We start from the raw sequence: 20,857 nt of genomic DNA, 5'->3' as shown, positions 1-20,857 counted from the left end.
GATGGTCTCAGTCTGGCAGTGCATGAGACCGTGGACAGGCATGTGAGCAAGGGAATGGGACAGGGAATTGCAATGCATGGCCACTGGGAGATCCGCGTTATTGCAGCGGACAACCTACTGCTGTTCACACTACTGACACATGACTGCCTTGCAAAACTAGCTCCATCACAGTCTTCAAGTTTGCAGATGACACGACAGTAGTCGGCCTTGTTATCAACAATGATGAGTCGCACTACAGAGAAGAGGTGGAAAATGTGGAAAATCTCATGAAATGGTGCAGATTAACAACATGAGTCTCAATGTGGACAAGATGATTGTGGACTTCAGGAGGACCGTAGGCGACCAGCCTCCACTACACATTAATACCTCGGTAATGGAGAGCACCAAGTTCCTCAGAGTCCACTTAATAAGCGACTTATCCTGGACACCCAAATTCTCACTTGTCAGGAAGGCACAACAGTGACTGCAGTTCCTGAGAAAACTGGCCATCAGCCTGATAACTTTGTACAGGAGCTCTATCGATAAGCGTCCTGGCCAGATGCATCATAATATGGTAAAATTGCTGTCATCAAGAGCATCGGATCAAAGGTCAACCACAGAACTATAAAAGTGGCAGAGGATCAGTCCCCCCCCACCCCCCATCTCCCATCAGCGTGATTTACTGGGATGGTTGTATAAAGAGAGCTCACAAAATCTGTGAGGACTCCTACCACACTGCACAGAGTATCTTTCAGCTACTCCCATCGGTGAAGAGATACAGAAATATTAGAGCCAGAACCACCAGGTTGAGGAGCAGCTTCTTCGCACGGGAAGTGAGACTGGTGAATGACGCTTGAACTCTGAAAACATCTCCCTGTGACTCAATAGCAGTGGTTTTCAAACTTTTTCTTTCCACTCACATCCCACCTTAACTAATCCTTATGCCATAGGTGCTCTGTGATTAGTAAGGTGGGATGTGAGGGGGGGTGGTGGAGGTTGAGAGCCTCTGGTCTAGACCCATTTGTTACTGAAATATTTTGCTTGAAACAAATTCATCGATTTCAGATTTGTCAGAGTACGTACATGACATCACAAACAACCCTGAGATTCCCTTTTTTCCCTACGGGTGCGGCAGAATTACCACTAATTTGTCGTGCAAAAATAAACTGTACAGAGTTTAAACATGTAAATAAACAAAGAACTGTAAACAAACTGCAATACAGGGAGAACAAAAAGAAAATCAATAAAGTGCACAAGTAAGAGTCCTTAAATGAGTCTGGTTGAGTTTGTCGTTGAGGAGTCCGATGGTGGAGGGGTAGCAGCTGTTGTTGAGTCTGTTGGTGCGAGTCTTGTGGCACCGAGACCTCTTTCCTGATGGTATTCCATTGGCCCATTTCCTTTGGAGTTTGGAAATCATCCACACAACGAGTCAACTAGGTACGATTAAAACAATGGTTTTCAAACGTTTTCCACTCACATAAGAGCACCTATGGCATAGAGATTATTTCAGGTGGTATGTGAGTGGAAAGAAAATGTTTGAAAACCACTGTTCTATCACCTCTCTGCACAACAAGAATAACCCCATCAGTGAGGATTAATAAAAACATCTCCATCACTACATGAGCACCACAAGGTTGTGTTCTCTGCCCCTGCCCAACACACTTTAAACCTATGACTGTGTGGCTCAGTACGACAACATCACCATCTATAAATTTGCTATGATATCACGGTAGTGGGTTGTATAAAAAGGATCGATGAGTCAGTAGACTGGAGGGAGATTGAAAACTTAGCTGAATGGTGCACCATCAACAACCTTGCACTCAATGTCACCAAACCCAAAGAGCTGGTTGCTGACATTAGGAAGGGAAATCAAGAGGAGTACCATCAATGATAGTTGGCATAAGAGGTGGAGGTGGAGAGCAAATTTTATTTCTTGAGAGTCGCTATTTTGGAGGATCCTTGCTGGACCCAGTGCACTTAATTGCATCAGAATGAAAGCAAGTCAGAACCTCTCCTTCCTCAGGAATTTGCTGACATTGGAAACCATAGCAAATTTCTAAAGATGTGTGGTGGAAAGTGTGCTGACTGGCTGCATCACGCTCTGGAATGGAGATATCAATGCCCCCGAGTGTAAAGCCCTGCAAAAGGTAGTGGATCCATCCCAGGACATCACAGGCAAAACCCTCCCCACCATTGAGAACATCCAACAGGGAAGGCTGCCGTCGGAGAGCAGCAGCCTTCATCAATGATCCACACCACCCAACACACTCTCTGTTCTCGCTGCAACCATCAGGAAAGAAGTCTAGGTACTTTTAGACTCATACTTTTAGGTTCAGGAACAGCTGCTATCATTCTACCAATAAACTCAACTAGGGACTCATTTAAGGACACAGTTTTGCACTTTATTGATTTTTTTTTTAAAATCCTCTCTGTATTGCACGGTTTGTTTCCATTTCTGTATTTGACGGTTTTTCTTTGCACTACCAAGAACTATGCCCGCAGTAAAAAAGAATCTCAGGGTTGTATATGACGTCATGTATGCACTTGACAATAAAACTGAATGTGTCCAGAAGGAGGCATCATTGTCTTTGACTCACCAGGTCTGTTATACATTTCAATCCCTGTTGTATGCGCCTCGTGTCGCTGTGTGTGGATTCTCTCTGCGTACCCACGCTTTGCCTTCCCAGATTGCCCAGGAGCATTCAGTTCACTTTCTTCTTCCTCCAATGTGTGAAGTTCAATCACTGCCAATTGTCACTTTGAAGTTGCAGACCTCCATATTCCACGATAATGATTTGATACACTAGTTATCCTTTTGCAACGTGCACTTTGTTGTACAGGTGAATTGGGATGAAGAAAAGGAATGTTTTGGAACATTGAGCAAGGAATGCAGTCAGCTTTATTCCATCAGAAAAGACTACACACTGTCGGATTCTCTGGGCTCACTACATCTGGGTCAACAGGTAAAAAAAAACTTTACGCAGTGGATGGTAAAATAGACTCCACTGCCCTTGATGTTGGTGATATGTGCCTATGTGTATATAATTTGCTTGATTAGTAAGTAGTTATTTGGACAGAATGAGTCCTGAAATTAGGGCATGGAGCAATCATGGACTCTCACGATGTGCTGGATACTTTTGGTCTCTCAGGCGAACAGACTGATTTCTGCTGATCATAACATCCCGCTGCACAAGCTATGGACGGTGACATCTGACAACCTATTTAACCCTGAGAGCAGACTGGAGCTTGGGTGGATGTTGGGAACTCCCCACTCTTCACCATTATTTCAGTGTTCCCAATTACTGACTCTCTAATGTCTTTGTTATTCAGAGTTTTGAAGGAATGTTGAATGTTGCAAACCAATTTTTAAAAAAATACATAGGAACATTACAGAACTGTACAGGCCCTTCAGCTCATGATGTGGTGCTTGCCGATGTGAACCTTCTCCACAACAATCTGATTTTGTTTCCCTATCTCTCACCCATAACCCTCTATTTTTCTTACATCCATGTGCCTATCTTGTGTCTTTTGAACGTTCCTGTTGTATCAGCTTCCACTACCGGTGTCTGGATTGCAATGCAATCCCAAGTACCGTCCACTCTGAGTAAAAATAAAATAACCTGCCTCTGACATCACCCCGACACTTTTCTCCGCTCACCTGAAACGGATGCCCTTTGGCATTTTCTATTGTCATCCCAGGAAAAGGGATTCTGACCATGCTATCTTTGCCCATCATAATCTTAACTACCTTTGGAGTGATGAAGGATGAGAGATGACAAATGGCAAAGCCCTAGTTCTGTCATCCTTGCTTCATACGACATGTTCTCCAACCCAGGCAACATCCTGTAATCTCCTCTGCACTCTCTCCAAGGCTCATACATACTTCTGTAATGAGGCGACCAGAACTAAATGCAGTACTTCACAAGTGTGGTCTATCCAGGGTTTTAGATTCAACATTACCTCGCGGTTCTTGAACTCATTCCCCTAACTAATCAAGGCCAACACACAGATCCCAGCAGGATGTCATTAGTTACTGTTCTCCAGACAGAACACATTGAATCAACTACAGTAAAATACCCGGTGTTCGGCACCTTATGGGGATTGTGGGTGCTGGATATGTGAATTTTCCAGTTGCCTGAGACACACGCTTATGATGCCCTAATTAATACACATACATTCAGAATAAACAGTTTAAAAAACAAAACAGTGCAAAATGTAATTTCCAAAAAACAAATCCGTATTATAGTCCTTAATCATGTGAACTTCACTTTAATCAGGTAACTTGCATTAAAATTCAAACCCTGGTCACGAGTGCTGTTAACAGTGTTGCACTAACCACTACGCTAACCGTGTCACCACCATAATTAATCCCCCTCCTCCAAACCTTACTAATATACTTTATAATATACCAATAGACTCTTTCTAGACAGTAAGATAGGGAAACACTTTGGGAGTAAGTAGCCCCAGTGGCGAGCAGTGTCTTCATCCAGTGCACCGCCATTTTACTTTATTGAAACTTTATTCAAACAGCTGCTACAGGCTGGGGATGACCGGGGCCCTCCACTGGCTGAATTCTTGCTCCCACTTCACCTAGGGGTTGTGTGTTGCTTTGGAGAATGTTTACTTTTACAATTTGAAACTTTTTAAATTTATTCTTATATATTTTAAATTTTACTTATTTTTTTCTAAACCTTTGCCAGTTGCTTGAATTCCAATCTCTTGTAGCCCGTACTTCATGACTTTCTAAATGAGCCAATCATGGGGATCTTGTCAACCACCTTACTAAAATGCATCTAGATCACATCCACTGCCTTCCTTTGTCACCTCCTTTAAAAAAAAAACTTCATTTAGACTTGTAAGGCAAAGTCTTCCTCGCACAAGACCATGGTGATTATCCCTGAGAAGACCATACTTCTCTAAAGGCGAATATACAGACATGGGACTCGCTGGTTTACAAGTCCCAGGATTCTCCAGCTTTCTTAAACAAGAAATCAATGACTATTACTAAATGTAATTTGGTGACAAAGTTAAAAGGTTTTATTCTTTGGTAGCTTACAATTAAATTCTCTAAATTAGAATCTAATATGAGAATATTACAATATTCCTGCTTTTCTACCCAAAATGTGCAGCTAATTTATTAATTACTCTGTTCCATATTCTCTGCAGTGAATCTAACAAGAAAATCAAATGGGTGTATTGGGAATTGAAGGAATTTCCTCTTGGAGATCTCAAAATGGAATGGGTAATTGACAAAGAACTTGGGAAATACTTAAATATGGTGAAATGTAGTTTTTGATTAGTTTTGCCATCAGATTTATTGGATAGATTTACAGGAAAGGTTGGAACAACAAGGCCAAGTGGGATCAGTTCGTGGGATCAAAATTGGGCTTAAAAGATTTGCAGGAGTTTTAGAGCAAAGAAGGTAACATAACTAAAGTATATTCAAACACTACTTTGCTCTAAAATTCTTGCAAATCTTTTAAGCCCAATTTTGATCCCACGAACTGATTCCATTTGGCCTTGTTCCATTTGGCCTTGTTCCAACCTTTCCTGCCCATGGACCTGTCTCAATTGCTTTAAAATGCTGCAATTGTCCCTGTTTCCACCATCACCTCTAGTCCCTGCTCACCTTAAACATATGACTTCGAGTTTTTGGAAAATGAATGAAAAGCCATCTTATCTATGCCCTTCGTGATTTTATAAATCTCTAACTTCAACTAATTTTCTGTAGAGAAAATAGTCTTATCCTATGTAGTCTCTCCTTGTACGGAAGCCCTCCAGTTGTGGCAACATCCTTTCAATCATTTTTTTTGCATCCTCTCTAGCTTACAGATTTTGAACTAACGAAATGAAGTGTTTTGCCAAACCACAGCTCTTTGCTTGTAATTCTATTGACACCTAAAGGTGACACATTTGGATAAATTATTTGAACCAAACTTGCTAGTTATATTCTGAGCTTCCTGTATTTGTTTGCTCCCACAATGTGGATGTTGCTGGCATTTCAGTCCCTGTGTATCTCCAAATATAGCCAGTAAAGAGCCTGATTGGAGAGTAATTAATGGATTCTGGATTCGTTTCGGTTAGAGATTTTGAACTGAAGCAATGTGATCGACGGCCAGAGGGTTTTCATAATTAATACCAAAACCAAATCAATCCAGCATTTGTTTTAAATAAAAGGGGTAATCAATTTAAATTTCCCAGATCTGTTGTGAGTTAAAGTTGTCTGGATCAGTGAAAGGTTGCTTTGCAGCATCCTACCATAAGTGGCTATGAGTTGACTGTACTTTGTCAATATTGCAGTTGGCTATTGTTTCCTGACAAATCTGGCTGTTTGAAATTCTCAGGCATGTGGAGACACCTAAATAAGAGATTCCTATGATGGGAAGGCAAGAAGTTGACAATTAGTGTAAAGAATAACCATTGTAGATCGCATTCTTACTTTAGCATGAATGTTAACCCTTGATCCTTCATATTTTCCCTCCTGCAGGAAGAACTTGGCAGTGACAAGTCATGGAAATGGACAGTCGAACATGTTCTTGCCAAAGCTTTCAGAACTCTGCTCCTTCCACCAAAGCTCTTTGCTGAAAATGGATTCATTTTGCAACTTGCCAATCTACCTGATCTGTACAAAGTCTTTGAGAGATGTTAGTCAATGGCCAAACTAAGATGAAACTAAATATCTATTTTTAAGATTCATTTTCAAAGTATTATTGCAAGGACTGGAATGAATGAAAGAATCTGAACAGAGAAATGGGCTCTCTCAGCCCACTTCAGTGATGCTAATTCCCTGCATTTGGCTATCCCTGTGCTTTTCCTATTCATTTACCTGAACAATTACCTTTTAAATGCTGTAATTGCATCTGGCAGCTGGTTCCACATGATCTTCACCCTTTGTGCAAAATGTACTGCTCAGATCTCCGTTTAAATTTCTCCCATCCCCTCAAACCTGTGCTCTCTTGTTGGACGATGCTGTAAGAAGAAATATCTTGATCATGACCCCTCATTATTTTACGATTTTCCAAGGTCACCCCATGGCTGTGTCCCCATTTTTAAAATGCTTTACTGCATGAAAGTGCAAACCATTTGAGGCTTTGCTTCAGTATTGGAGAGAGGGGGGGGGGGGGGTCTCATTGTGAACAGTGAGATGGAATGTACCAAAGGAGGTCTATGCTGGTGACAACAACACATTCAAATCTTTACCCACAATTTTGAGGTGTATGCATTTGTTTCAATTGACCAAATTTTTCCTTGAGTTTGTAATACCAACAAGGTTTTAAATAGTATCTTGTGTTGGAATCAATACTTCTTAAACCATCTAGTTTTAAATGCAAACTTGTAACTTTGGATTCTTGAACAGGAACTATAGCCACTAGTGACTGATAATGCTCCTCAACCAGTTAGTATCTTGAACCAATCTACCATCATAGCTATGGATGTACAATTCACAGTATTGCACTTTCTCCTTGCAGTGGGACACCAAAAGACTTATGTGTGCAGAAGTACAAACAGTTAAGTTTCCCTTCAGATGCTGGTTTATGGTTACATTTTTGATGAACGTGGAATGTTACTTGACTGATATTTCTGGCAGATCATCCTGCAAGTACAAATGTCGCTTCCTTGGGGAGCCATTTTCTTGCACAGGTCCAGGTAAAGAATTTTGTACAATAGTAAAGAAGTGTTTGAAAAGCAAAGACTAAAGATTTTTTTGTTCAAATTTAACTAATGTCATTGCATTCAAATGTTTCAATGGGATCATTCATTTGTTGCTCTATATTACTAATGGACCTTGCTATAATCAAACCAGTTATTGTCAATAATTCATGAAGATCACACAAAGACAGAGCTTGCACAAACCTTCCTGATTCTTCGGAGGTGGAGAGTCGGGATCAACCTATGCTGCAGTAGACAATCTCCTGTCCATCAAATGTGTTATGTTCATTATCCCACCTTCTGGTAGTTATGGTATTCATGAATGAGTGGTTAGCAGAACAGTGTGCTCAGCATGACAAGAACTGCAGTTGTTGGAGTCTTGAGCAAACAGTTTGAGACGCTGGAGGGACTCGGTAGGTCAGGCAATATCCATGGAGAGAAACGGTCAATGTTTTGGGTCAGGACCCTTTCTCCATTCTCAGAAAGGTCCGTGACGTCAACCGCCCATTTTTCTCTCTCTGGATGCTGCCTGATCTGATGAATCCCTCTTGCTTCTTGCAGAAACAGGCCCCCTTAACCTGGCTGTAAATGAGCTGTGCTAGGAGCAAGTTTTAAAGGTCTTGTACACAACTTTTGTGTACCATTTTAGGTTATTAACAATGATTACCTCGAGTAAAACACTAAAGTCTGCATATGCTGTGACTGTAGTAAGAAAACAAAAATCCTGCATGAGCTCAGCAGGTTTTGCAGCGTCCAGAGGACACGTCCAATGGTCTTCCCATGGACACTGCGAGACCAGCATTTCTGTGTTCTTACTTATCTTGAATTCAATTACCATCAAAATGGGGCATCACATTCCTGCAATTAGTCCGTTTTTGCATTTTCAGCAGTATATTTGTATCTTTCTTCACTGACCATTTTACATTGATGAGCCAGAAAATATTAAGGTACTTCAAGGTGGCTGATGTGAAGCAGAGTGATCCCATTACATGAAGGCACATACAGTGATGACAAAACAATACTGGCCATGCCATATAAAGTGTCCAGTTACATTTAATGTCAAAACCCTCATTCACAAGTCTCTTCTTGAAAAGACCAAACATTTACAAACAAGCTGCATAAGCAATATTGTGCAGATGAAGTCGAATATGTTTTTAGAGCAAGTGTTTTTTCCCAACATGAATGTAGTGAGGAGGACGTTATCTTTGTGTTGTAAAACTGAACATGGTGGTTCAACCCAATTCTGCAGTCCATTTATTAGCATAAATTGTATATAATACAAAAATGTTAGTTATGAAAATAATTGTCATTTTGGCAATTACTTAGAAATTTGCGTAGATTTTACATGATAAGGTTTATTTCATTTTTGACCAAATCTATGACCCAAGATCATTGTGACTGCACTGTGGAAAAGGCACTTGAAATGTGGAGGGGGGAAGAGATTCCTGCAGGCCAATAAACAGCCAACTTTTAAAATGGAACTTCCAATGTCATGTATGCAGTCCTTCAGGTGTTTCAGCAAAACCATTATCATTTCTCAGCAGCAGAAAGTTCTATGGAAATCAATCCGATACACTAAAGCTAGGAACAATTCATTTTTACTTGCTAACCACTCGTATAAAAATCACAACCCATCTTAAGGAGCAGAATTAATCCAGTGAGCTAAAAAATGTAACATAATTAACAATTATCAAACAGGTAGACATTTTGTAATGTCTTAGCTTTCTCATAAATTACAATTTTCAACATTTCAATCCAGGGCCAGAGTGATGGAACACATTTCGGAAGCTGATAGTGGTTGGGCCAATAAAACAAGTCTTTGAATTGGAACACCTGGCTGTTTTGATAGTTTAGGAGCCCTTTGATTTCTATTGCTGAGAGAGGAGTGCATTTCGATTGGCTTTCATTTTCTCTAACCGCTTCACCAAGTGGCTGTTGGTCATCTCCATCTCCTCATTTTTATCCAATGCTAATCGCAACTGTGAAGAAAAGAACACTTGTAAGTTATCTAGAATAAAAAAACAAACTCCTGTTATAAATCCAATATTAAATGTTTACTATTTAAAATACAAAGGGAAATTAGTATCTCCAGCTACTATCTCTGGTCCGTTGCACAGAAACCCATAACATTCATGAGGAACACCAAAATCAGTTTAAAATGTCACAAGTTTTTGTTGGGACACTTAGTCCAAATGCCTTCAATCAATCAAAACCAAGCCAACTAATTGAAGTTTGAATAGTATTTTCAAATGTGCAAATTTGCATTCTAGAAGTTTTACATTATTTTTTTCCTTTTCAAATGGAAAATCTTGAGATTTTGCCTAATAAACATATAAAGAAGGCAGTATTCAAGAATGTGGGTTTCTTCACAAGGAAATACACAAAAGTATCTGACAAGTATCCTCCATGATGTTGAGCTCTTCCTCTGCATCTATTTGATAAGGAGTTAACCCCACCCCCCTTCTCACATCTCCACTACTCCCCTTCTTGGGCATGGATTCAGTAATGACAAACTTACTGGAGTTCTTTGAGGATATAACAAGTGTGGTAATGGAGAGGAGATGCATTTCCAGAAGGTGTTCGATAAAGTGATGCATAGAGTTGGTGATGTATTAGCATGGATAGAGGATTTGTGAACCAAGAGAAAGCAGAGGTGGGATGCAGGGGTCTTTTTCTGGTTGCCAATCTGAGCGGGGTTCCACAGGGGTCGGTGCTGGGCCCGCAATTCTGGAGAGGGGAGAGGGTGTAGTGTATCTTAAATTTGCTGATGCCTTCCTTTACGTAAAGCACATCAACTGCCCTGGCCTCATCAATGAGTCTTTGAAGGCATTCAAATTCATCAAACAGGATCACTCCTAACAAAATTATGTTGATAGACTTTGATTAGTCCCTGCATATCCAGGTGATCTCCTCACTGATATTCAGCTCACAGGTCTATAGTTACAAAGTAGCAAAGCCAAAATGTTTTGGTGATCTTCCACTGTGACCAATACTCAAATAATTGCATGCAGTGCATCAGTGCAGAATCTTGGTAAAAGTGACTCTTAGTTCAATGTTCTGACAGAATCATTTGAAAGTTGTTCATTTTTGAAATGCTGAAAAATCTTGCAACATCAAGTGCGCAGAGCAATCATGTCCTACCTCTCGCTGCAACTTTCGCTTTTCTGCTTTAAGTTCATCTTCTATTCTTTCCGAGTTTTCTGTCGCTGCTTTGTAACGATGCAACTGCCCTTCAAGTCTGGCAACCTATAAGTACAAACAAGAAATGTTGCCAAAGAGTAACTCAATTTTCAAGTGGAATTTGAATCAAGCTATATTGGTTACATGCAGACAATGTGTTAAGACTAGATTCTTTAATGACAGACACCTTTATCTTGCAGAACAGAAAAAATAGCAAGAGTGGACCAAAAGGACCTGAAGTCCCTTCTGATCTTCAATGAGATCTGTGATTTAGTCCTTGCCACAACTCCACTTTTCTGCCTGATCCCATACTTCTCAATTTCATTGTCTTAGAATCTCTTTCAAACTATTTGTTTCAATTTAATCATGTACGTACACTCTCAAATTGTTCTCAAAAAGGTGATCATAGTGAAACATCTTGAACTGCTGCAGGTCTATCGAGTAATGCAGAATGGAAATCTGTACTCCAGCCTAATTCATCCATGTGGATGAGGCAAGGAGCCAAACTAAAATGGATTAGGGAGCAAGCAGAAGTTTCTGTATCCTAGATATTTTTTTTCTCCTGGTGATAAAGTTAAGAACATCTGAAAGGGAGAGGTAAACAGCCAGTGTTGATGCTGATCCCAGTACCAATAAAAGGATGAGGTATTGTAATACAAATTTAAGGATTAAGAAGCCAAATTAAAAAGCAGCATTTCAAAAGGTAGTTGTATCAGGATGACTTGCTGGGCTATATCCTATTGAAGAGGGAAAATGACCACAAGGGATACCTGCGTCCACTGCCCCTCCTGGTTGTCATGCATCTCCTTTCTTTATCTGTGGCATGACCAACTTGCCCACAACACGAATGCACCGAAGTCCAACCTCTGTTCTAAAAATTTAGATATACAGCACGGTAACAGGCCATTTCGGCTCACGAGTCTGTGCCACCCCCGGTACTTTTCAAATGGTGAGATGAAACCAGAGCCCCCGGGAAAATCCACACAGACACGGGGAGAACGTACAAACTCCTTACAAACAGCACGGGGTTCCAACCCCAGTACCGATCTCTGGCGCTGTTGACTGCTACGCCAACCACGTCACCCATGATGGAAACTGCAGCTGGAAATATCTCCCACATGTATAATAACCAGCAACTTTTTTTTAAAAAGGGTAGCTTTGTAGCGACCGCTACAGCTTAGATTAAAATATAGCCAAGAACTTCCTGTCATTACACTCAAGACTTGTGGCGCACCTTTGGCGTGTGGGAGTATTTAGGAGCATAAAGGATTGATTCACCATTTAAGTTATCAAGTTACTGAAAACTCTACATTACCAAACCTGGCGATCGAGCACATTTCCACCACTATTGTTTAAACGTTTTAGTCAAATTTTGCATAAAAACAAAAGCAGAATCAGGTTTATTGTCATGAATCTGTCAAGAAATTTGTTGTTTTGTGGCAGCAGTATTGTGCAGAACAAGGTGCAAAATTAAATTAGAATTCTGTAAATAAAAGATTTTTTTTTTTAATATTGCAAAAAGGAGAAAAAGTGAGGCCGTGTCTGCAGTTTGTTGTTCAGAAATCTGATGGGAGAGGAAGTTGTTTTTGTAACACTGAATGTGTCTTTGGGCTCTTGTACCTCCTTCCTGATGGTAGCAGTGAGAAGAGGCCATGGCTTGGAGGTGGGGGGGGGGGGGGATCTTTGATGATGGAAGCTGTTTTCTTGAGGCACTGATAATGATGAGTGGACATGAAAATGTCAGTAGGAATGAGTGATACAAAAAAATTAGAGGTGGCTATAATTTTCAGAACTTGAGCGAATTAACATTTTATAAAAATTAAAGAGTACTCACATTTTGTTCAACAGTGGCAATGTCTTGTTCAGCCTTAGACAACTTAAACTTGTATTCACTCAACTGCCGATTTGTATCTCCTGAAGATAGAGGGTGAAAAGATATGATATAATCAATTTGAAAAATAGCATTCAGCACAATTTAACTCGATTAAAAATGTTTAATAATTTTCCTAGTCTTCTAAACACTGGAGAGAGGTTTTCCATACTCTATTAAAGATTTCCAGTATAGATTTAACACCGAACTCTTTGGTGGTCCTCTTCGGTGCAGTGGGAGGGAATGATTCTTCTTAATCTCTGGTTCAGAGTCACGCTATCTCTTTTGGCGAGGCGTGTGATTTTACTTAAATGGAAGAATGCTGCCCCACCTACTCATGATCAGTGGCTGCCTGACATCATGACCTGTTTGAATATGGAAAAGATTTGTTATTCCATTAATAATTCTGAGAAAAGGGCTCCAAAAGTTATGGGGGTCATTTATGTCTCACTATCCTATCTTACTTTATAATTTTACTTCAATGTAATTAAATTGACTTGTCTTTTCAGTTCTTTATTTTTTTTTTAAACCTTAGTTTTTCTTTTAATACCCAATCAGAGATAGCATCAGGCAAGGTGGTTAGGTCAGGGTTTGAGTTTTTCTCCATTACTATTTTCTTCTTTGCATTATTAGAGATTTTTTTTTTCTAATTAGAATATGAATTAATTTACAATTTATGTATGTTAGTGATATATGGAATGCCTTATTTAGTTTATGTAACTGTCCATATCTTATTGAATTGTACCTTTTTTGTTTAAGTTTTTTATTAAAATCAACAAAAATATTTAAAAAAAAGAATTAGCTAGTCGTGCACATAACAAAACATCAATGGTCAGAAGTCATGGCTCAAAATTCAAATGCAAGAGTCTAATGCAAAAATGCATAGGTGGTTTGAAAATTAACTTGGAGTTATAGTGAGATCTTTATTGATAATCGGATTACTCGATGTACGTGCTTGTAAATGAGTCAGAAGACTCGCACCGCCAATGACATCAACAACTGGAAACCGTGTTCTTGTGCATGATCAGACATCAGTTCACATTGGGCAGATGGCTGGATCCAGCCAAAGAGGCCCATCTCAATGAAAAGCAGTTCAATCACAGTCTACCACTGTTAACAAAGGGATTATGTTCCAAAATAACCCTTTGTTAATCAGCAAAAAAAGCAGAAGATAGCTTTCCATTATTTCCTGAAAGGAAAAAAAATCAGCTTGGTACTCAGCACTAGAATCTCAAGTTCAAGATTATTTGTGTCTAATTATACAAGTATAACACGACGGAACCAATGTTCTCTGGTCGTCAGAGCAACACATATGCAGACAAATGATATATGCAAAGTACTTACATGCAAATATTGAAATAAAAAATATTATTGTTAAATAGTTGAGTCATGGAGAGTTTGTATGAGCAGTTCATCAGTCATTCAGCAGTCTCACTGCCCGTGGGAAGAAGCCATTTCTCAGCCTGGTGGTTCTGGCCCCGATTCTCCTGCACCTCTTTCCCAACGGGAGTAGCTGAATGATGCTGTATGCGGGGTGACGGGTCCTGAACGATTTTGCAAGCCCTCTTTAGACAACGATCCCAGTAAATCCCATTGATGGAGGGCAGGGACTCCAATGATCCTCTCTGTGCTCTTGTCATCCTGTGGATTGACTTACAAACTGATGCTCCACAACAAATGTACCACACTGATGCAACCGGCCAGACAGCTGCTATAGCACATTAACAGGAAGCCTTGTGTAATGGAGAAGCAGCATCCACGACCTGGTGACACCATTACACTCCTGTTCGGAGGACACACTCCCTGCCAATCAAGGTCAAAGAATCACACCAAACATCAAGGTGACCCTTGCGATTGGCCCACCAGGTGCTGCAGTCCAAGCAGCTCGCCCAGACTCAGCCCTGACCTTCTCCCCATTGGCCCAGGTGAATCACCTGAGCTAACCCCTGCTGAGCCCCTGCACTTGGCTTCAAGCCATTGGCCACAGCAGCCAACGGGCGCTCCCCCCCCCTCACCAGTACTGTCTGCAGAACTATAAAGGACCATGTGCCCCTTTGTTCTACCTCTTTGTACTCCTCCTGGCATGTATCACCTTTCACACTGGGTTGGGGTGGGGACATGTAGTATCACCTTGATCTTGATTGTTGAATGTGTATGTTCATGTAATTTCCTCCAGTCTTTGTTGGTTTCTCCCTTGTTATCTGAAGTGTATATTTACCCCCTGCGTATTGCATGTGTGTATAGAGGTTTGCCTAACATATCAATCCTGTTGTCCAATTTCCATCCCTGAAATAAACGTGTGCTTTGTACCTCCACTTCAGTCTGGTTCTTAACCTGTGGGACCCACATGAACCTGAACAACAGCTTGCCTGCCTGTCTTCTCACAAAATGCAGTCATTGTTGCACCTTCATGTTTTATGTCCAGGAAAGGACACTTCTTAAGTGGACTCCAAGGAACGGTGCTCCTGAAGTCCATAGTGATCTCCTTTGTCTTATTCACATTGAGACTTGGGTGGTTGTTCTCGCACCATTTCAGGAGATTTTCCACCTCTTCTCTGTTGGACAGCTCATAATTCTTGCTCATGAGGCCAACTGAGCTGTGCCAGTGTTTAGCCTGATGGTCCTCCTGCCAATCCAGACAGATTGTGGCCCTGTTAGAAAGGCCAGAATCCAGTGACATAGAGGGATGTTGAGTCCCAGTGAGGACAGTTGCCTGAATCTCAACCACTCATGATATATGGCACAATATACCATCTGTTTTAGTGAGTAAGACTTTTGTTAAGTTCAGAGTCAGATTAAATAAAACCTTTCATGTTGCAAAGATTGATTAATCGAAAGGTTGCTAAGCAACCGAGACCTGTGGAGATTGACACCTTCAGAAAAACAGGACAAAAGTTGGGAGAAAATTGATTAAATCTTTTGGTACTTAATTGTAGGTGCTAGCTTTAAATTTAAAAAAAATTATACTGAATACCAATCAAACTTACTCTGCATTTCAATAATTTGCAGATCGTTGCCATTTTCTAATCGATCAGAATCTGTGAGTACATTTTCCATCTTGGAGTTTTTCTGTCGCTCCTCTTCTAATTGCATTTTCAGTTTTCTGATCTACCAAAGCAAATTGTCCAGAGGACAATCAGTCAACAACTTTTAACAATCTAAATACCAGCATTATACATTTGGAAAGGTAGGCACAGTATTGACATAAATTGTTGAAACAAAGAAATAAAACTATGTACATAAACACATAACAGAGAGGCAAGAGGGTCCTCTGTTTAACACGATTCAGAGTGACTGTGGAGACTTACTGCACGATTTTTGGTCATTGGCCAAAATCAATGTTAAAATCATCAATGATTTTCCGAGTAATTAAAAACAGTGGTTTTCCTGTGGTTCAACGTTTGAACCAATCCTTCCCTCGCCTCGGATCCTTCCACTATCTCATTTTGGACCCTAAAGGTAGATCTGATGAGTAATGCACTGATGTACTATGAAGTAATATTACAGGAATTTAGTAGCGTAACTTTACATTTTGAAGGGGAAATATTCTGAACAAACTAGTTACAATGAATGAACAGGAACTGAATGGTCACCTGCCAGAGCTATAGTGTTATCAGAGATACAGTATGTGTGCAGTCGTGAACTTACAAAGACGAGAATAGCAGGCCCCTCAGGCTTAAGCCTGTTCTGCCATTTGATATAAATAGGACTTCTGATTGTAATCTTCTCTACCTGTGCTAACCTCTCATTCCCTTGCCCATCAAGAGTCTATGCAGATCAAAATATTCAAAGATTCTGCTTCACCATCTTTTGAGACACAGATGTCCACAGACTCACAATCCTCAGAGATTTTATGTTGCTTCGTCGTGGTCTTTAGTGGGCAAATCTATATTTTTAAATTAGCAGTCCAAAACAAAGGCATCTTGTGCACTTCCAGCATTTTATGGAGTGATACAAGATAGAAACAAGTCTTCAGCCAAACACATCCAAGCAGACCAAGTGCCTTCCTGAGCTGGGCAGACTTGCCTGTATTTGACCTATACCCTCTTAACTGTTCCAAACATCTTTTAATCATTCTTTCCATGAACATGCCCAAATGTCTTTTAAACATTGTAACTACCCATCCCTACTGCTTCTTCTGGCAGCTGGCTCCATACATCCATCCATCAAGGGAGGTCCCAGAAGATTGAAGAATGGTAATGTGGTCCCCTTGTTTAAAAAAGGTATCGGGAGAATCCAGGGAATTGTAGACCAGAGAGTTTTGTGACAGTTGTGTGCAAACTACTGGAGAGAATTCTGAAGGATAGGCTCTATGAGCATTTGGAGAAGTAGTCTACTTAAGGATAGTCAGCGTGGCTTTGTCAAGGGAAGGACGTGCCTCACAAGCCTAACTGAGTTTTTTTGAGGAGGTAACAAAAGACATTGATGAAGGTAGGGCGGTAGATGTGGTCTATTATAGATTTTAGTAAGGCATTTGACAAGGTCCCCCATGAGATACTCATTCAGAAAGTCATGAGGCACAGGATCCATGGAACCTTGGCTTTTTGGATTAAAAATTGGCTTGCACATAAGAGTAGTAGTAGACGGAAAGTATTCTACCTGGAGGTCAGTGATGAGTGGAGTTCCGCAGGGATCTTCTGGGACTCCTGCTCTTTGTGATTTTTTTATTAATCACATATGAAGAAGCAGAAGGATGGATCAGTAAGTTTGCCAATGAAGCAACGGTTAGAGGAGTTATGAATAGTGTTGAAGGTTGTCGACGGTTACAAAAGGATATAGACAGGATGCAGAGTTGGGCAGAAAAGTGACAGATGGTGTTCAATCTGGATAAATGTGAGCACAGGATTAATGGTCGGACACTTAACAATGTGGAGGAACAGAGGAACCTTGGGGTCCAAATCTATGCATCTCTCAAGGTTGCCGAGAAGGTTGACAGGATAGCCAAGAAGGCCTATGGGATTCTGGGTTTCATTAGTTGGGGGACTGAGTTTAAGAGTTGCAAGGTCATGTTGGAACTCTACAAATCTCTGGAGATACTACACTTAGGTGTTCAGGTCTGGTCACCTCATTATAGGAAGGATGTGGAAGCTATGGAATGGGTGCAGAGGAGATTTACCAGGATGTTGCCTGGATTGGAAAATAAGTCTATGAGGCAAGGTTAACAGAGCTGGGACTTTTCTCTATGAATCGAAGAAGGATGAGAGGAGGCTTAATGGAGGTCTACAAAATTCTACATAGATAAGGTGGAAGGAAGGGTTAATACTTTTTTTTGGTAGTAATATATAGATCAGCACAACATCGAGGGCCAAAGGGTTTGTACTGTGCTGTAATGTTCAATGTTCCCTATCTGATTAAGACAAGCATGCCATACACCTTCCATATCTCCCTGTCCACCTGTTCAGGCAACTGAGCTCTCGTACGCTAGGTTTCTCTGATTGACAACATTCTCCATGGCCCTGTCATTTATTGTGTGAGTACTCCCTTGAGTGAACTTCCCAAAATGTATCACTTCACACATCTCATGAATTCCACAAGACCAAAAGTCACATGAGCAGAAATAAGCTATTCAGCCCATCATGTCTGACCCGCTATTTAATCATGAACTGATCCATTTTCCCACTCAGTCGCACTGCCTGGCCTTCTCCCCATAAACTTTGATGCCCAAGCTAATCAAGACACAGAAAATAGGAGTAGTAGGTCATTCAGTCCTTTTAGCCTGAACTTCGTACTCCAAGCAAGGCCTTACCAATGCCTTATAAAGCCTCAACACCACATCCCTGCTCTTCTATCTGATTCTTCTAGGCATAAATGCCAACACTCATTTTTCCAATATTGTATTTCATTTGCTCTCTCCTATTTGCTCATTCTCATAAGCTCTCTCTCTGCAGCCTCTCCGTAACCTCATCATGACTTGCTACTCCATTTATATTGGTATCATCTGCAAACCTGTAAACTTAATACACAATCCAAATCAAGAGCATATAATGTAATAAGAAATGGCCCTAACACCAATCCCGTGGAACACCACTGGTAACTGGTAGCCAACTAGAATAGGATTCCTTTATTCCCATTCACTGTTTGCAGCCAATGCTCAACCTATGTTAGTCCCTTTCCTGAAATTCCATGCGATCTCATCTTGTTAAGTAGCCTCATGTGTGGCACATTATCAAAGGCTGTTTGAAAATCCAAATATGCATCATCCACTGCATCTTCTGTGTCTAGCCTGTTTGTGGTTTCCTCAAAAAAAATGCAGTCGGCTTGTCAGGCAAGATTTTCCTTAAGGAAACCATATGGACTGGCCTATCTTGTCATGCACCTCCAGGTACTCCATAACCTCATCTTTGACTATCGACTCCAACAACTTCCCAACCACCTAGGCCAACAGGTCATACAATTTCCTTTCTGCAGCCTCCCTCCCTTTTTTAGGTAGTGAAGTGACCTTTGCAATTTTCCTTTTTTTTGGAACAATGCCAGAATCTATTGATTCTTGGAAGATCATTACAAATGCTCCAACTCTGTAGCGACTTCTTTCAGAACAAGAGGATGCATTCCATCTTCTTTTGAAACATACAACTTTCCAAGCACCTTCCCTCTTGTGATCGTGACTTCACTCACTTCTCTTTCCTGACTCCAATGAATGTCAGGCATACTGCTCATGTCTTCCACAGTGAAGACTGATCCAAAATATTCATTCAGTTCCTCTGCCATCTCCTTGTCTCCCATTAGAATTTCTACAGCGCCATTTTCTAATCAGTCCAATATCTACTCTTGCTTCTTTTTTTTTTACTCTTAATATACTTAAGAAAGCTATTAGGTTCTGCTTTGATATCCATTTGTTAGCTTCCTTTCAAAGTTCCTTTCTTCCTTCCTAACTATCTTCTTAGTTGCCGTTCCATACACTTTTAAAAGCTTCCCAGTTCTATCTCCTCCCACTATTTATTGCTTCCTTGTCTGCCCTCTCTTTTGCTTTTACTTTGGCTTTGACTTCTATCAGCCACATTTGTCATTTTTCCATTCAAAGATTTCTTTTTTGACATATACCTGTTCTTCGCCTTCCTTATTTCTCACAGAAACTCCGGCCATTTGGTGCTCTGCCATCCTCCTGTTGGTGTTCTGTTCCAATGAACTTTAGCCAGTTTCCCTCTCATACCTCCGTAATCTCCTTTATTCCACTGGTATACTGACATATCGGATCTTAGATTCTCCTGCTCAAAAGGCAGGACAAATTCTATCATATTGTACTGACGGCCTCCTAAGGATTCCCTTACCTTCAGCTCCCTGATCAACTCTGGTTCATTACACAACACCCAATCCAGTATTGTCATTTCCCTGGTCTGCTCAGCCACAAGCTCTTCTAAGAAGCCATCCTGAAGACATTCTATAATTTCCTTCTCTTGGGATCTAGTACCAATCTAATTTTCTCAATCACCTTCATATTGAAATCCTCCATGACTACTGTTCTAGCTCCCTCTGTAGTTTGCATGCCTGGCTTCAGTTGCGAGGATGGAATACCCTTATAGTTTTGTAAATTTATCCACAGGGATTCTCTATCTTCTAATTCAATGTCTCCTCTCTCCAAAGATTTAATTCAATTTTTAACCAGCAGAACTACCCTATCCCCTCTGCCTACCTTCTGGCCTCCCAATACACTATGTATCCATGGATATTCAGTTCCTAGTTGTTATCTTCTTTCAGTCTGACTCCATGTTGGCCACAATGTCATACTACTAACTTGAAGCTGTGGTACTCGATTATCAATGTTATTTCATATACAGCAGGCATTTAAATACAAGACCTTCAGGGCTGTATTCACCAGCCTTTTCAATTTTGTTTCCAAAGTACCCCAAGTTAAATCCTAAACCTTAACGTTTGCGATTTTTGCCCGATCAATTGCCTACCCTTCCTTATAATCTCATAACACAGTGTAGTTTCTTGTGTAACTTCTGCCCTTTTCACTGCCCTGTCATTCAGGTTCCCATCCACCTGCTCGACTAGTTTAAACCCTCCCCAAAAGCTCTAGCAAACTTGCCCACAAGGATATTCGTCCCCCTCCTGTTCAGAATCAGATTTTATTGTCTTTAACGTGTCATGAAATTTGTTGATTTGCAGCAGCAGATTCAGGTGCACAATTACTATAAATTACATTATTTTAAAAATACATAAATTATTGCAAAAGGA

At 40.6% G+C, this 20,857-nt stretch overlaps 2 protein-coding genes across 49 annotated transcripts in view; one reads left to right on the top strand and one right to left on the bottom strand.

The window, feature by feature from the left end:
• mlh1 (mutL homolog 1, colon cancer, nonpolyposis type 2 (E. coli)) overlaps positions 1 to 12,476 on the top strand; it is a 77,747-nt gene extending 65,271 nt beyond the window's left edge. For 2 of the 3 annotated variants that reach the window (XM_069920371.1, XM_069920372.1), the window contains 2 exons: positions 2,820 to 2,942; positions 6,467 to 12,476. In XM_069920371.1, coding sequence (XP_069776472.1) covers positions 2,820 to 2,942; positions 6,467 to 6,628 — 285 coding nt within the window. In that variant the 3' untranslated portion in view covers positions 6,629 to 12,476. Of the gene's footprint in view, positions 1 to 2,819; positions 2,943 to 5,145; positions 5,226 to 6,466 lie in introns of those variants that run through there. The other variant, XM_069920373.1, reaches the window with a different exon arrangement.
• lrrfip2 (leucine rich repeat (in FLII) interacting protein 2) overlaps positions 8,665 to 20,857 on the bottom strand; it is a 100,659-nt gene continuing 88,466 nt past the window's right edge. For all 46 annotated transcript variants that reach the window (XM_069920323.1, XM_069920330.1, XM_069920325.1 and 43 more), the window contains 4 exons: positions 15,667 to 15,787; positions 12,644 to 12,723; positions 10,771 to 10,875; positions 8,665 to 9,608 (listed from right to left, as the gene is read on the bottom strand). In XM_069920323.1, the coding sequence (XP_069776424.1) occupies positions 9,498 to 9,608; positions 10,771 to 10,875; positions 12,644 to 12,723; positions 15,667 to 15,787 (417 nt within the window). In that variant the 3' untranslated portion in view covers positions 8,665 to 9,497. The remainder of the gene's footprint in view (positions 9,609 to 10,770; positions 10,876 to 12,643; positions 12,724 to 15,666; positions 15,788 to 20,857) is intronic.

The sequence above is a fragment of the Narcine bancroftii genome, chromosome 2 (genome assembly GCF_036971445.1).
Source record: "Narcine bancroftii isolate sNarBan1 chromosome 2, sNarBan1.hap1, whole genome shotgun sequence".
Lineage (NCBI taxonomy): Eukaryota > Metazoa > Chordata > Chondrichthyes > Torpediniformes > Narcinidae > Narcine > Narcine bancroftii.
The sequence above is the reverse complement of the archived record's forward strand: the minus strand, read 5'-3'. Positions and strand labels throughout refer to the sequence as shown.